This window comes from Tachyglossus aculeatus, chromosome X4 (assembly GCF_015852505.1).
Source record: "Tachyglossus aculeatus isolate mTacAcu1 chromosome X4, mTacAcu1.pri, whole genome shotgun sequence".
In the NCBI taxonomy this organism is placed as follows: Eukaryota; Metazoa; Chordata; class Mammalia; order Monotremata; family Tachyglossidae; genus Tachyglossus; species Tachyglossus aculeatus.
Window position 1 is genome coordinate 16,572,515 of NC_052098.1, and position 14,081 is coordinate 16,586,595.

Below are 14,081 nucleotides of genomic sequence, written 5' to 3' on the forward strand. Positions count from 1 at the left end.
GCAATCTGCCTGAGAACCGGCCTGCCAGAAAGTGGATTAAAGAGCTGAGGCAATCAAACTGATAAGCCTAGTAGTGTTCAAAGAGACGAAACACCGCTCATCAACTGCTTTTCATGAGATCCATCTAGTCTGGGAGAGAACCAAGCCGAATTCTTAACGAAGTGTGTTTTCTCGGGAAATCCGTGCGGGGCAGTGATGCGAATTTTGGTTTTAGCCCGGAAAAGAAACTTTCCCAAGTCCTTCCCGTTGGCATTTTCCGGAGGCGACTACTTAATTCGTTAGCAGCACCAAAAGCTCCTCGTTTATTCCCCAGAGAGAGAATTCCAGAGGGCCTGCTAAATTATTTTTTTTATTAATGTCTGTCTTCCCCTCTAGACTGCAAACTTGTTGTGGGCAGGCAAAGTGTCTATCAACTCCGTTACGCTGCACTCCCCCGAGAGCTTAGTACAGCGTTCTGCAAACAGTCAGCGCTCAGTAAATACGACTGCTTGATTAAAATGCATCAGTGCATGAATTAAGGGTGGAAAAAAATGAGCAGGCACGCCCCATTTCTAGTTCTGAAAATGCTATCCAATGGAAGAAAGGGGGAAGGGGGAAAACATCAATTCCGCAGGGGCGGAGCTGCACTGGTCACACTATCATCCTTCCGCCCCTAGATTTAGGCGGAATTACAGGAAGCAACCTGACACTATCAATTAGAAGGCCTTTGTTGAAAAGCAGACTGTATTGCTACAGACTACTATGCGGACTCACGGATATCTTTACTTCACACACACACAGGCACAGACACACACAAAACAGCCGGGTTAACGTTCAAGTTACTTACGGAGATAATTAACTGCTTCACTAGCTTAGTATCGTCAATACAGTCAAATGCCGCCAGCAAAACCAAGTGGGAGTATTGGCCCTGTAACAAGAGTGAGAAACAGATTACGGTGAAAAGGGTTAAACGCAGAGGCGCTCTTTAGGTTTTAGGCCTAGTCTGTCCTGTGGGTGCGAGTCCACTCGCGGTGTACACTAACCACTCAGATAAGGACCAATAAATGAATTTCCTTTCCTATCTTACAAAATGGCATTATTTTCTGGAGGCCTCCTTGATAAGGAAAGCATATTTAACACGGGATGACAAAAATCTGATAGGTCTCCGTAAGGCTGGGATACTAGACAGCTGTTCAGTTAATGAATGTCCACTTTATGGTTTAGCTACCACCTGAATTACATGTGCATACATCCCTTTGTGAAAACTGTTGTTTGGCCCAAGCTTGTTTTTCTAAAAGACTGACTGGAACAGCATTACCCATTATCCCTCTAGAAAACAACAATTACCCTTAGTTCTTGACCAGAGCAAATTTGACTTCATCTAAGGGAGGGTCTTGATATGGCAGGGAAGAATTTCCTGCTGTCTCGAGTGAGGCAGCGGGGCTTTAACCAATCACCAAAGCACGGCCCTCTTCATTTCACAGAGTAGTAATGTAGTTACCACTCCCAAGTAGACCCACTTCTTCAAAACCAGACGGAGAAGTTTATGGCCCCAGAGTAACCCCAAATTTCAAGAGTATATAATGGGGACAAGATCCTCTTCAACTGATGATGACGATGATGGCATCTATTAAGCGCTTACTATGTGCAAAGCACTGTTCTAAGCGCCGGGTGGGATGCAAGGTGATCAGGTTGCCCCTTGTGGGGCTCCCAGTCTTAATCCCCATTTTACAGATGAGGTCACTGAGGCACAGAGAAGTTAAGTGACTCGTCCCAAGTCACCCAGCTGACAAGTGGCGGGGCCGGGATTAGAACCCATGACCTCTGGCTCCCAAGCCCGGGCTCTTTCCACTGAGCCACGCTGCTTCAATGCCTCCCCCGCCCTGAATCTATGGAAAGAATGACTCTCTTATTTTGTGCCAGACTGTCTACCTGTTTCTCCCCAGTCATATATTCCTCACAGGGACCGCCTGCAGTGATGCCTTCCGTTCTTTTCAAAATCTGTCATAATCCTTTACAGTTCTCTCTCGATTCCCATCATTTATTTATCTGCTGAGAGGGGATAGCCAAAGGAGATGTAGCATCGTACTACACGCCGCGTTACTCTCTAAACCAGGGATGGGCAATATTCGGCCCACTGGCTCGGACTGGACCTGCCGAGGAAGTTGCCCGCACTCGGGCACCTGGTGTCCCCTAACCAACCCTGCGTTTAGAACGTCAGTCTGTGGAGACCAACTTGTACTTCCCAAGCGCTTAGTACAGCGCTCTGCACACAGTAAGCGCTCAATAAATACGATTGATTGATTGATTGATTGATTGGAGAGAACCGCGGGCATCCTCAGAAGGCTCAGAACTAGTTCGGAGCCCCCGTGGCCTCTTTAAACACCATCCTTCCCCAAGCTCCACCCTCCCGTCCTGTCAGATAGGTGTCCCTCCGGCTGAAATGATGGTCCTAAGGCCTGGTTTTCGCTTCTTTCACCTATTCTTCACTCTAACAAACTCCTCCACAATGCTGACACCTATTGGTATCGGTCTACCTCTACTCTCCAATAACTCGAACCTACAGCAACAAATCAAGACTCAACCAGCCCGTCGACTGAGAACACGGAGATGGGATCCTCTCCCATGAAGGAACTCGACATCCTTTAGGTTCTCGGCCGCTGAGGAAGTGACAGACACCTAAGCGGACTTAGTAAAAAGGTCTAAATTCCCTTTCTACGACCTTGCTTCTGACTGGAATTCTCTCCCCCGTCACATTTGGAAGACCAATGTCTCTGTTCCTTCAAGGCCCTTCTGAGATCACACCTCCTCCAGGAGGCCTCCCCTAATGAAACTCTCACCTCCCCACCCTATTTTTCGCCCCCCACCCCCGACTGCCACGTCACCTAAGCAAATATTTGGGAACTCAGAACGCTTTAGAGTATCTTTACGTAGCTATTTCTTTATACTCCATCACATCCCCCTACCCTGAGCTCATTTTAGCATCTCTCTCCTCCACTAGGGCCGTAAGATTCTTGCAGATAGGGACTGGGGCCTACTAGCTCCGCTGTACTCTCCCAAGCACTCAGTACAGTGCTCTGCACAGAGTAAGGGCTCAAGAAATACCACTGGCTGATCAATCACATTTCTTACAGGGTCAACCCACGAGTCGGCAGGAAGGATTATATTTTCTCGGTACCCTCCAAAAGGAGATGCTCAAAGCAGTTCATCAGAGCAACCTTTCGAGTTAAAACGAGTATTCTCTTATACGATGCTGTAACTAGCTTTTTCCATAAGCACCCACTACAAACCTGTGTCCCACTCTAGTATGTAGACAATTCGAAATATACCCTTTATCAAACACTTACGTTAGCTACTTTTTCAACATAAGTCTTCATTGTCTTCACAATAACTTTGCGGTCCTGTAAGAAGGGGGGAAATTGTCTCGGTAAGCACACGTTTGGATTAGGGATCGGGGAAGGCTCTGTTTTGTTCCGTTACGCACATACGATCTTAGTTCTGAATTGAGTTTCTTGATGAATGAGTCTCATTCATTTACCGCAAGTTTTCAAACCACTGAGTCTGAGGCTAGAACGGCGGAAAGCCAGAGTTCTCTCGGAGCACGTGCAAGAAGGAGCGCACCGCTTTCCTAGACTTTGTCCTCATCCAGGCGGGAATATTTGCTACATGGGAACGGAATGGAACGTAACAAGTTTCTTGGGGGCCTATAGGGTCCTGTGTTCTCCGTACACATCCAATTCATCACCTCTCATCACATTTAGGACTAACTCCAACCTGTCCAAAAGGCCTCAGGCTTAAAACAGCCCTGGCAGGGGCAGGAGCGTATGCGAGTCGCCCTTGGGTGGTTGGGCCCGTGACGAACCCCGCATAACGGTCGGTCCGATTACTCGGTGGCCGGAGGGAAGGGAAGCTCGCTCGTCACGTCTCTCCCTCCCACCTCTAGATTAAGCCCGGCCCTATTCCCAAATCTCCCCCCCGTTTCTTTTTATAAACCCAGGGGCTCCCGGTGTGTCATCTGACCCAGTTTGGAGCGGGCAGAAAGCCATCTCCCCTAGCATCCGGCTAGTTTTAACTGAGGGGCGGTGGTTTCCGAGCATTTTGGCTAGCCCAAGCCTGGAGATGGCTCGACCAGGCTCCGAAGCCACAAGGGCTTGTGAGAAGGCACACGGCGGTCATTTGTCTGCCTGGAGTGGAAAAATGTAGTCGTCTCCTCTCCCCTCTGAACTCACGCCGTTCCCTCGGTCGTCTGTTTCTAGTACGGGCCCACAGGCCAAAGGCACACGTGCCCAATAACGTGTACAGTGCCTGGAAGATGAGCTTGTACCAAACCATCGCTACACGGGATGGGGAGAACACAAGCGTCAACTGAAGTGGATCCCCGGGGAAGGAAAGAAAGACAATGACTCATCTGCTTTATTTCCTTTTCCTAGATGTCCATTCCCCACACTAGTGCACATTAAGGAATATACTTAATTAAGGACTGGGGGATGAGAAGCTATTATTCTACCCCCACCACCGACAGCTTTTCATCATCCTTCGCATTTCCTCGTTCCACGGCCTCGAAATTGGGAGGGCTCGCCTCAAGAACTTATGCCCCCAGGGAGCATATAAGATAGGAACAGAAGAACGTGGCAGGTCACCAAAAGGAATTTATAAAGTTCAGCCCAACATAATAACCACGTTTTTGTACTTGGCAGCACCAATACAGCATTTTCTGGAGAGCAGGAAACGTCTAGCCCACAGAGGTGGAAAAACCCTACGCCTCCGCAATGCTCTTGGCGTAAGGAGGTTCTTAAAGACCGACTTTGGCCCGACGACGTTATCTCTGTGCATTAATAATAATAAATAATGATGGCATTTGTTAAGCGCTTACTGTGTGCAGAGCACTGGTCTAAGCGCTGGCATTAGGGCAGAGATCACAGAAGGCCGCAAGCTACGCAACAATAAGGGCGGCATATGCGGCCGTATCAAACTTTCGTCTTCGTCTCAACTCACTGAGGTTGCTGAGAATCAGGGAAGTGGCACGGCTTAGTGGAAAGAGCCCGGGCTTGGGAGTCAAAGGCCGTGGGTTCTAATCCCGGCTTCCGCCCCTTCTCAGCTGGGTGACTTTGGGCCCGTCGCTTCACTGCTCAGTGCCTCAGTTCCCTCATGTGTAAAATGGGGATTAAGACTGTGAGCCCCACGTGGGACAACCTCATCCCCTTGCCCAGTTCTTAGAACAGTGCTGGGCACATAGTAAGCGCTTAACAAATACCGTTATTATTAAGTCCCTTCATTTCTCCGGGCCTCACTTTCCTCAACTCTAGCCCCGCGCACATAGTAAGCGCTTAACAAATACCGTTATTATTAAGTCACTTCATTTCTCCGGGCCTCAGTTTCCTCAACTCTAGCCCCGCGCACATAGTAAGTGCTTAACAAATACCGTTATTATTAAGTCACTTCATTTCTCCGGGCCTCAGTTTCCTCAACTCTAGCCCCGCGCACATAGTAAGCGCTTAATAAATACCGTCATTATAAAGTCACTTCATTTCTCCGGGCCTCAGTTTCCTCAGTTCTAGCCCCGTGCACATAGTAAGTGCTTAACAAATACCGTTATTATTAAGTCACTTCATTTCTCCGGGCCTCAGTTTCCTCAACTCTAGCCCCGCGCACTGAAGAGCCCGGGCTGGGGAGTCAGAGGTCGTGGGTTCTAATCTCGCCTCTGCCCCTTGTCAGCTGGGTGACTTCTCTGGGCCTCAGTTCCCTCATCTGTCAAATGGGGATGAAGACCGGGAGCCCCACGGGGACAACCTGATCACCTTGTATCTCCCCCAGTGCTTAGAAATGCTCTATCACTTGTCAGCTGTGCGACTTTGGGTGAGTCACTTCACTTCTCTGGGCCTCAGTTCCCTCATCTGTAAAATGGGGATTAAAACTGTGAGCCCCCCGTGGGACAACCTGATCACCTTGTAACCTCCCCAGCGCTTAGAACAGTGCTTTGCACATAGTAAGCGCTTAATAAATGCCATTATTATTATTATTAAAATGGGGATTCAATACCTGTTCTCCCTCCCACTTACGACCTACTAGCCCCATGTGATACGGGGACCGTGTCCGATCTGATTAACTTGGATCTGTCCCGGTGTTTGACACATAGTAAGCACTTCTCCCCCTCATCCCCCTCTCAATCCCCCCCATCTAACCTCCTTCCCTTCCCCACAGCACCTGTATACATGTATATACTTTTGCACATATTTATTACTCTATTTATTTATTTATTTGACTTGTACATATCTATTCTATTTATTTTATTTTGTTAGTACGTTTGTTTTTGTTCTCTGTCTCCCCCTTTTAGACTGTGAGCCCACTGTTGGGTAGGGACCGTCTCTCTATGGTGCCAACTTGTACTTCCCAAGCGCTTAGTCCAGTGCTCTGCACACAGTAAGCGCTCAATAAATACGATTGATTGATTAAATACAGGAAAAAAAACGAGAGCTTGCATTAGGGGAGGGCTGAAGCGGATCGTTTCCGATTCCAAGGGACGGTCAGTTCCAGCTCTTCCCCTTCCCCTCTTCTTTAAACGCTTTGCACAGGGCTCTGCACGCACAGTAATCGATCGACACTGTGAGCCCGCTGTCGGGTAGGGACCGTCTCTCTATGTTGCCAACTTGGACTTCCCAAGCGCTTAGTCCAGTGCTCTGCACACAGTAAGCGCTCAATAAATACGATTGATTGATTGATTGACCGATTGCTTCCCGACGCGGCGATGGAGGGGGCCGACGGCATCGCACCCCCTTGAGCCGCCGGGGGGGATGAAGAAGAGGGAGTGGGAGGTGTCCCTTCAGGGGCGGCTGCCATCATCCCAGGAAGAGGAGCGGCACGACTGGAGCGGCGGGCGGACGGGTCGGTCCCTCCCTGTAGCCTTCCCTCGCCCCCACAGGGCTCACCCAACCTCTCCCCCCGTCCCCGCTGAGCATGCTGTACCTTTGGCGTGCCGTGCCAGAGACAGGCCATGGCCACCCTCGCCCCGTCGTGTGTGTGCGCCAAGTAGATTACTGCTTCTCTGATTGCTTCAATCATTTCCTAGGGAATAAATGAGGGAGGGTCACCGTGGCAACTTGAGGAGTCGGGGAAAAAAAAAAGAGAGAGAGAAAAGAAAGGTGGGGGGGGGGGGGGCAGGCTCCGTCATCTGTCTGCTGCGTGACCCTGGGCAAGTCACTTAGCTTCTCTGTGCCTCAGTTACCTCATCTGGAAAATGGGGATGGAGCCGGTGAGCCCGACTGCGCCCAACCCGATTTTCTTGTATCGACCCCAGTGCCTGACACATAGCACGTACATACCGTAATTATTATTATTAGGGAGGGCCAAAGAAGCTCTAAAGCTACAGAACTCTCATTCCTTCAATTATATTTGTTAAGCTTACTGTGTTCTGTACTAAGCGCCTGGGACAGAACAGTACAACACTCAACAGTGACGATCCTTGCCCACAACAAGCTCACAGTCTAGAAGGGCTAATAATAATAATAATGATGGCATTTGTTAAGCGCCTACTATGTGCAGAGCACTGTTCTAAGCGCTAATAGTAATTAAGACACTTGCTAAGCACTTACTATGTGCCAGGCACTATACTAAGCACTGGGTGGATATACCCCAGCACTTAGAACAGTGCTTTGCACGTAGTAAGCGCTTAACAAATACCAACATTATTATGATCCATTTCTCTTTTACTGAGGGCACCACACAGAGGAACCCGCCTTACTCCTTCATTCAGTCCATCGTATTTATTGGGCGCTTACTGTGTGCAAAGCACTGTACTAAGCGCTTACGACAGAGTTACCAAAGAGTTACAACGGGCTATCGCAACCTACCGTTATCTACCACAGTAATGCGAGGAGGTTGACTAGTTATTCATTCCATCGTATCTACTGAGTGCTGTACTAAACGCTTGGGAGAGTACAAGACTGAACTCACCGTGACAGGGAATGATGATAATAATAATAACAACTGTGGTATTTGTTGAGCACTTACTGTGTGCCAGGCACTGTACTAAGCGCTGGGGTGGATACAAGCGAATCGGGTTGGACAGTCCCTTGTCCCACGTGGGGCTCACAGCCGCAAACCCCATTTTCCAGATGTGGTAACTGAGGGACGGAGAAGTGATGTGACTTGCCCAAGGTCACACAGCAGACAAGCGAAGCAGCGTGGCTCAGTGGAAAGAGCCCGGGCTTTGGAGTCAGAGGTCATGCGTTCAAATCCCGACTCTGCCACTTGTCGGCTGTGTGACTTTGGGCAAGTCATTTCACTTCTCTGGGCCTCAGTGACCTCAGCTGGAAAATGGGGATTCATTCATTTCATTCAATCGTATTTATTGAGCGCTGTGTGCAGAGCACTGTACTAAGCGCTTGGGAAGTACAAGTTGGCAACGTATAGAGACTGTGAGCCCCCCGTGGGACAACCCGATCACCTTGTAACCTCCCCAGCGCTTAGAACAGTGCTTTGCACATAGTAAGCGCTTAATAAATGCCTTTATTATTATTAAGTGGCAGAGCCAGGATCAGAACCCAGGTTCTTCGGACTCCCGAGCCCGTGCTCTTTCCACTAGGCCACACTGCTTCTGTACTCTCCCCAGCGCCTCGTACAGTGCTTGGCACGTAGTAAGCGCTCGGTAAAGACGACCGAATGAGCAAAAAACGGACAGTCCCTGCCCACAACGAGCTTACGGTCTAGAGAGTTAGAGGAAACTCTTCTTGGGCACGTCAGTTCTGGCCCATCGCCTCCCACCCTGGGAGCAGAGCTGAAGCTCTCCGGCCCCTGAGCTCCTTCTGGCCCCCGTCTCTACGCCCCACTGCCTGCTGGAGAATCTCGGGCAAGTCTCTCGACTTCTCCGTGCCTCGGTTTCCTCATCCATAAAGTGGAGCTGCAATCTGTTCTCCCTCCTTCGCCCCGTGTGGGACGGGGACTGTGTCCGGCCTGGTTATCTCGCACCTCTGAGCTGGTGTCAGCGCAGTGCTTGGCACGGTGTAAGTCCTTTTCAAATACCTCAAGCAGCGAGACCGAGCGGAAAGAGTACGGGCTGGGAGTCAGAGGACCCGGATTCTAACCCCAGCTGTCACTTGCCTCCTTTATGTAACTTTCATTCAATCGTATTTACTGAGCGCTTACTGTGTGCACAGCGCTGTGCTAAGCGCTTGGGAAGCACACATTGGCTACATATAGAGACGGTCCCTACCCAACAGCGGGCTCACAGTCTAGAAGGGGGAGACAGGCAACAAAACATATTAACAAAATAGAATAGTAAATCTGTCCAAGTAAAATAGAGTAATTAATCTGGACAAACATCTATACAGGTGCTGTGGGGAGGGGAAGCACCTCAGTAGCCTGACCTGGGAAACGGGGATTGAATATCTGTTCTCTCCCATATTAAAAACGCGAACCTTGGCTGGGACGGGGACCGTGTCGGGCCCGAACCCGCGCGTGGTATAGTGGGCGGCACACAGTGAGTGCTAAACAAACACCACAATTATATGTGTTGGAGAGACAGGAGATGCTTCTAGTCATCAATCTCATTTCATCTCATGTGGCAATAATGCACTAGGGTGCTAATTATTTTTATTGTTACTTGGGGGGACTAAATGCCCAAACGACCGGGCCTCTCGGTTCCGTTCCTGTGCATCCGTTTCCTCGTATGTTCCAAGGAGGATGCTTACTAGGGTGGTGTCAACCTCATCACTCCGCGGAAGGGAAGAATATAAAAGTGAAGCAGGCTGCAGGTGCTAGGTAATTACTAAACTGTAGTGCTGACTTTTGAAAACGAATTTTAATGGCTGTTTGGCTGCACCTCTTTCGGCCTTCTTTCTATCCTTCCCTCCACTCCTGCCCAATGTGTTTTTAAGATCCCTAGCAGAATGAAAAGGTTAGGACAAAAATCCACTCTGGTATTAAGCAGGCTTTCATTCATGATTTTAAAGTTTTTACGGTGATACAAAGTTAAGCTATATTTTGGCAGATTTGTAAGGACACCGAAAACTCCATTTATTTGCAAGACATTTCAAGAGGCTCAATCAATCAATCAATCAATCAATGGCATTTATTGAGCGCTTACTATATGTAGAGCTCAGTACTAGCGCTTGGGAGAGTCCAATACAACAGAATTAGCAGACACATTCCCTGCCTGTGACGAGCTTGCTTTGTAGGAACCATAAAACTACCGGGCACCAACTATTATCGTGGAGTGAACACGGATGAGGAAAGGGAATGAACGAATTCCAGAGCAAAAGAAAAATCATTTACTGTGTCAAATGTCACTCTGCTACTCCCAAATTCGCCACTCCCTAGTGAACAGCCCAGTCCCAGTGAGTAGCTGATTCCCTGAAAGTTATAATCTCTGTAAACCAGCCAATTATTGCAACTCATTAATAATAATAATAACGATAATAATGGTATTTGTTAAGCGTTTACTACGTGCAAAGCACTGTTCTAGGCGCTGAAGGGGATACAAGGCGATCGGGTTGTCCCACTGGGGGGCTCACAGTCTTAATCCCCATTTTACAGATGAGGAAACTGAGGCTCAGAGAAGTTACGTGACTTGCCCAAGGTCACATGGCGGACACGCGGCGGAGCCGGGATTCGACCATAAACAGCAAACCAGAAACCAAAATTTGGGCAGCACTTACCGATCTGAGTTTTGAAGGTGCGTGGGTGAAAAAGTCCAAGAATACTTTATGTACCAATGAGTGTTTAATGACAGCTTCCCTGTAAAGCAGGAGGTAAACAGATCTATAATACACTAAAATGGGGAGACGATCAGCTGTGATTTAAAGTAATAAAACAAATCCCAGTTGTTCTCGCTACTTGCAACGCTTAAAAATGTGATTTTTTTTTCCCCCCTTCTAGTCGGTGAAACGGACACTTTATCTTCGCCTATGATTTTCTGAGAACGACGCAGGGAACCGACAGGCTATCCATTTAGGAAATTAAAATGTGACTCAATTGACTCTTCGATGCTCGAAATGCAAGTACCCTCTGGGTGGTCCCTGAGGCTACCACTGCTGCCTCGGCCTCACTGCCTCCCAAAAGACCACTGCAGGACACAAGTCTCCTGGACCTACAGGAACTGTCACATCGATCCATGGCATTTGTGGCGCAACTACCGCACGCTGAACACCGCACTCAGCGCTTAGCAAAATACTCCCTCATGGACCTTACAGTCTAGTGGGAGAGACGGTCAGAATAAAAAAAAAAAGACAGGAGGGAACAAAGGACTATAAAGGTTGTGCTCTGATGGCTGCTAGTCGTTAAAAAAGCAGCATGGCCTAGCTGCCGCATGGAGAAGCGGCGTGGCTCAGTGGAAAGAGTCCGGGCTTTGGAGCCAGAGGTCATGGGTTCAAATCCCGGATCCGCCACTTGTCAGCTGGGTGACTTTGGGCCAGTCGCTTCACTTCTCTGGGCCTCAGTTCCCTCATCTGGAAAACGGGGATGAAGACTGGGAGCCCCACACGGGACAACCTGATTACCCTGTAACCTCCCCAGCGCTCAGAACAGTGCTTTGCACATAGTGAGCGCTTAATAAATGCCATCGTTATTATTATCATCAGTGGAAAGAGCACGGGCTTGGGAGCCACAGGACCTGGGTTCTAATCCCAGCTCTGCCACATCTGCTTTGTGAGCTGGGGCAGGTCATTTCACTTCCCCGCGCCTCAGTTCCCTCATCTGTAAAACGGGGATTAAGACTGCGAGCCCCACGTGGGATGACCTGATTACCTTGTAATCTACCCCAGGCCTTAGAACAGTGCTTGGCACATAGTAGGTGCTTAGCAAATACCACTATTATTATTATTAGGGGTAAGGTGGCTTGTAATTGAAAATTGTGCCAAGAACTGGGGTTCAGCCATGTAAAAGGACGGGGCTCTCTCGCGGTTGCTGATTTTGCATTTTCCTCTTGTCTGATTTTCTATTTACGGCCCTATGTGTCTGCAAACCCCGATTTAGATCCTGAGCCCTGTGAGGGATAGGAAGCAAGCCTAATCCGCTTACCTTGCCTGTGTTCCACACAGCGTCTGCAGGACCACCACATCTATCTTTAAAATCCCAGAAATTGATTAAAGAGGTAACTTAAATAGGAAGATTGGAAAGATAGGAAGGAAAAAAACCAACAACATCTCTTGTGGAAGTTCAAAAACATTTCTTAAGCAAAAGTAAAAAAGGGTTCTTACTTTTGAGCCATTGGAGCAAGAATCTGTTTCATTTCATCCATAATAGCCTCCTGTTTTTCAGGCTGCACCTCCAACACTTTATCTAGAGTTGGGTGAACCGCTGACTAAAAAAAGCCCAAAAAAACCAGCATCAGGTTTAATAATCGTATTTATTGAGTGCTTACTGTGTGCGAAGCACTATACTAAGCGCTTGGGAGAGTACGGAATAACAGAGTTGGATAACGTGCTCCCTGTTCTCAAGGAGCTTATGGTCTAGAGGGAGAAGCTTACTAAAGCTTCCTGAACCTCAGAAGACGGGCAAAATGCTCCTACTGGATTTGATTATTAAAAAAGGTCACAAATGGCAGGCTAGATTTCCCAAATTTAATTAATTCATTCATTCATCCATTCAATCGTATTTATTGAGTGCTTACTGCGTGCAGAGCACTGGACTAAGCGCTTGGGAAGTCCAAGTCGGCAACATCTAGAGACGGTCCCTACCTGACAGCGGGCTCACAGTCTAGAAGGGGGAGAGAGACAACAAAACAAGACATACTAACAAAATAAAATAGAATATGTACAAATAGAGTAATGGATACGTACAAACGTATTTACATATATACAGGTGTTGTGGGGAGGGGAAGGAGGTAAGGCGGAGGGGGCTCAGTCTGGGAAGGCCTCCAATTTTAACGACTCTGTCAGTACTGCAACTTCTGAAATAATGCACCTTCTTAACATTTGGCATTCCATTTCAAATCATAAATAAGGTGGAATTCGAAGTTCCAGGTCATCTCCAGATCTGCCCCATCAATGCGCCAGAGTCTCGACTGACCTAACGTGAGAATTCGCTCTTCAGTAAGCACTCAATCGATGGTACTTAAGGAGCACTTGATGTGTGGGGAGCCCAGGACTGAGATCTTGGGAGCGAACAGTAAAATTGAGCTGGTAGACACGTTCCCATGCCCACCTGGAGAAAAACCCCGGATTGGTTGACTGAGTCCCAACTGGGACCTAATGGAGGGATCATATTTTTACAGCTGTCGACGACCCATCCCTCAGTCCACACTCTCAATAAAGTGAGAGAAGCAGCGTGGCCTAGTGGAAAGAGCTCGGGCCCGGGAGCCGGAGGACCTGGGTTCTAATCCCAGCTCTGCTCCGGGTCTCCTCTGTGACCTCGGACACTTAGCTTGTCCACGCCTCAGTGGCCTCATCCGTAAAATGGGTATTAATAATAATGGTGGCATTTGTTAAGCGCTTACTATGTGCAAAGCACCGTTCTAAGCACTGGGGGGGATACAAGGTGATCAGGTGGTCCCACTTGGGGCTCACAGTCTTCATCCCCATTTTCCAGATGAGGTAACTGAGGCATGGAGAAGTTGAGTGGCTTGCCCAAGGTCACACAGCTGACAAGTGGCGGAGCAGGGATTCTAGTATTAAATTCGAGGATTCGAGTAGAGTATTAAAGCAGGGCGGAGCAGGGTATTAAATCCTACTCTCTCCTACTACGACTGTGAGCCCCGTTTGGGACAGGGACTGTGTCCAACCTGATTAACTTACATCTACCCCAGGGTTTAGAACAGTGCTCGGCACATAGTAAGCGCCCTAACGAGTACTATTATTATGATGAAAATTGAGAAATCGGATGATCAAATTCACCTCTAGACCTGAATCTGTGATACGCCCACGCAACTGATCCTCTGGGCACGCTAAGTGTAGTCGAATACATGCATTCTCATAATAATAATACTAATAGAGAAGCAGCGTGGCTCAGTGGGAAGAGCCCGGGCTTTGGAGTCGGAGGTCACGGGTTCGAATCCCGGCTCCGCCACGTCTCTGCTGTGTGACCTTGGGAAAGTCCCTTAACTTCTCGGAGCCTCAGTTCCCTCATCTGTAAAATGGGGATGAAGACCGTGAGCCTCCCGTGGGCCAACC

The 14,081-nt window shown here is 48.5% G+C and overlaps 1 protein-coding gene across 1 annotated transcript in view; it reads right to left on the bottom strand.

The window, feature by feature from the left end:
• PUM3 (pumilio RNA binding family member 3) overlaps positions 1-14,081 on the bottom strand; it is a 37,761-nt gene that overhangs the window by 10,633 nt on the left and 13,047 nt on the right. Inside the window, exons 8-12 of the mRNA XM_038769937.1 lie at positions 12,171-12,274; positions 10,632-10,710; positions 6,943-7,041; positions 3,327-3,380; positions 827-907 (exon numbers count right to left, since the gene is read on the bottom strand). Of these exons, the coding sequence (XP_038625865.1) occupies positions 827-907; positions 3,327-3,380; positions 6,943-7,041; positions 10,632-10,710; positions 12,171-12,274 (417 nt within the window). The remainder of the gene's footprint in view (positions 1-826; positions 908-3,326; positions 3,381-6,942; positions 7,042-10,631; positions 10,711-12,170; positions 12,275-14,081) is intronic.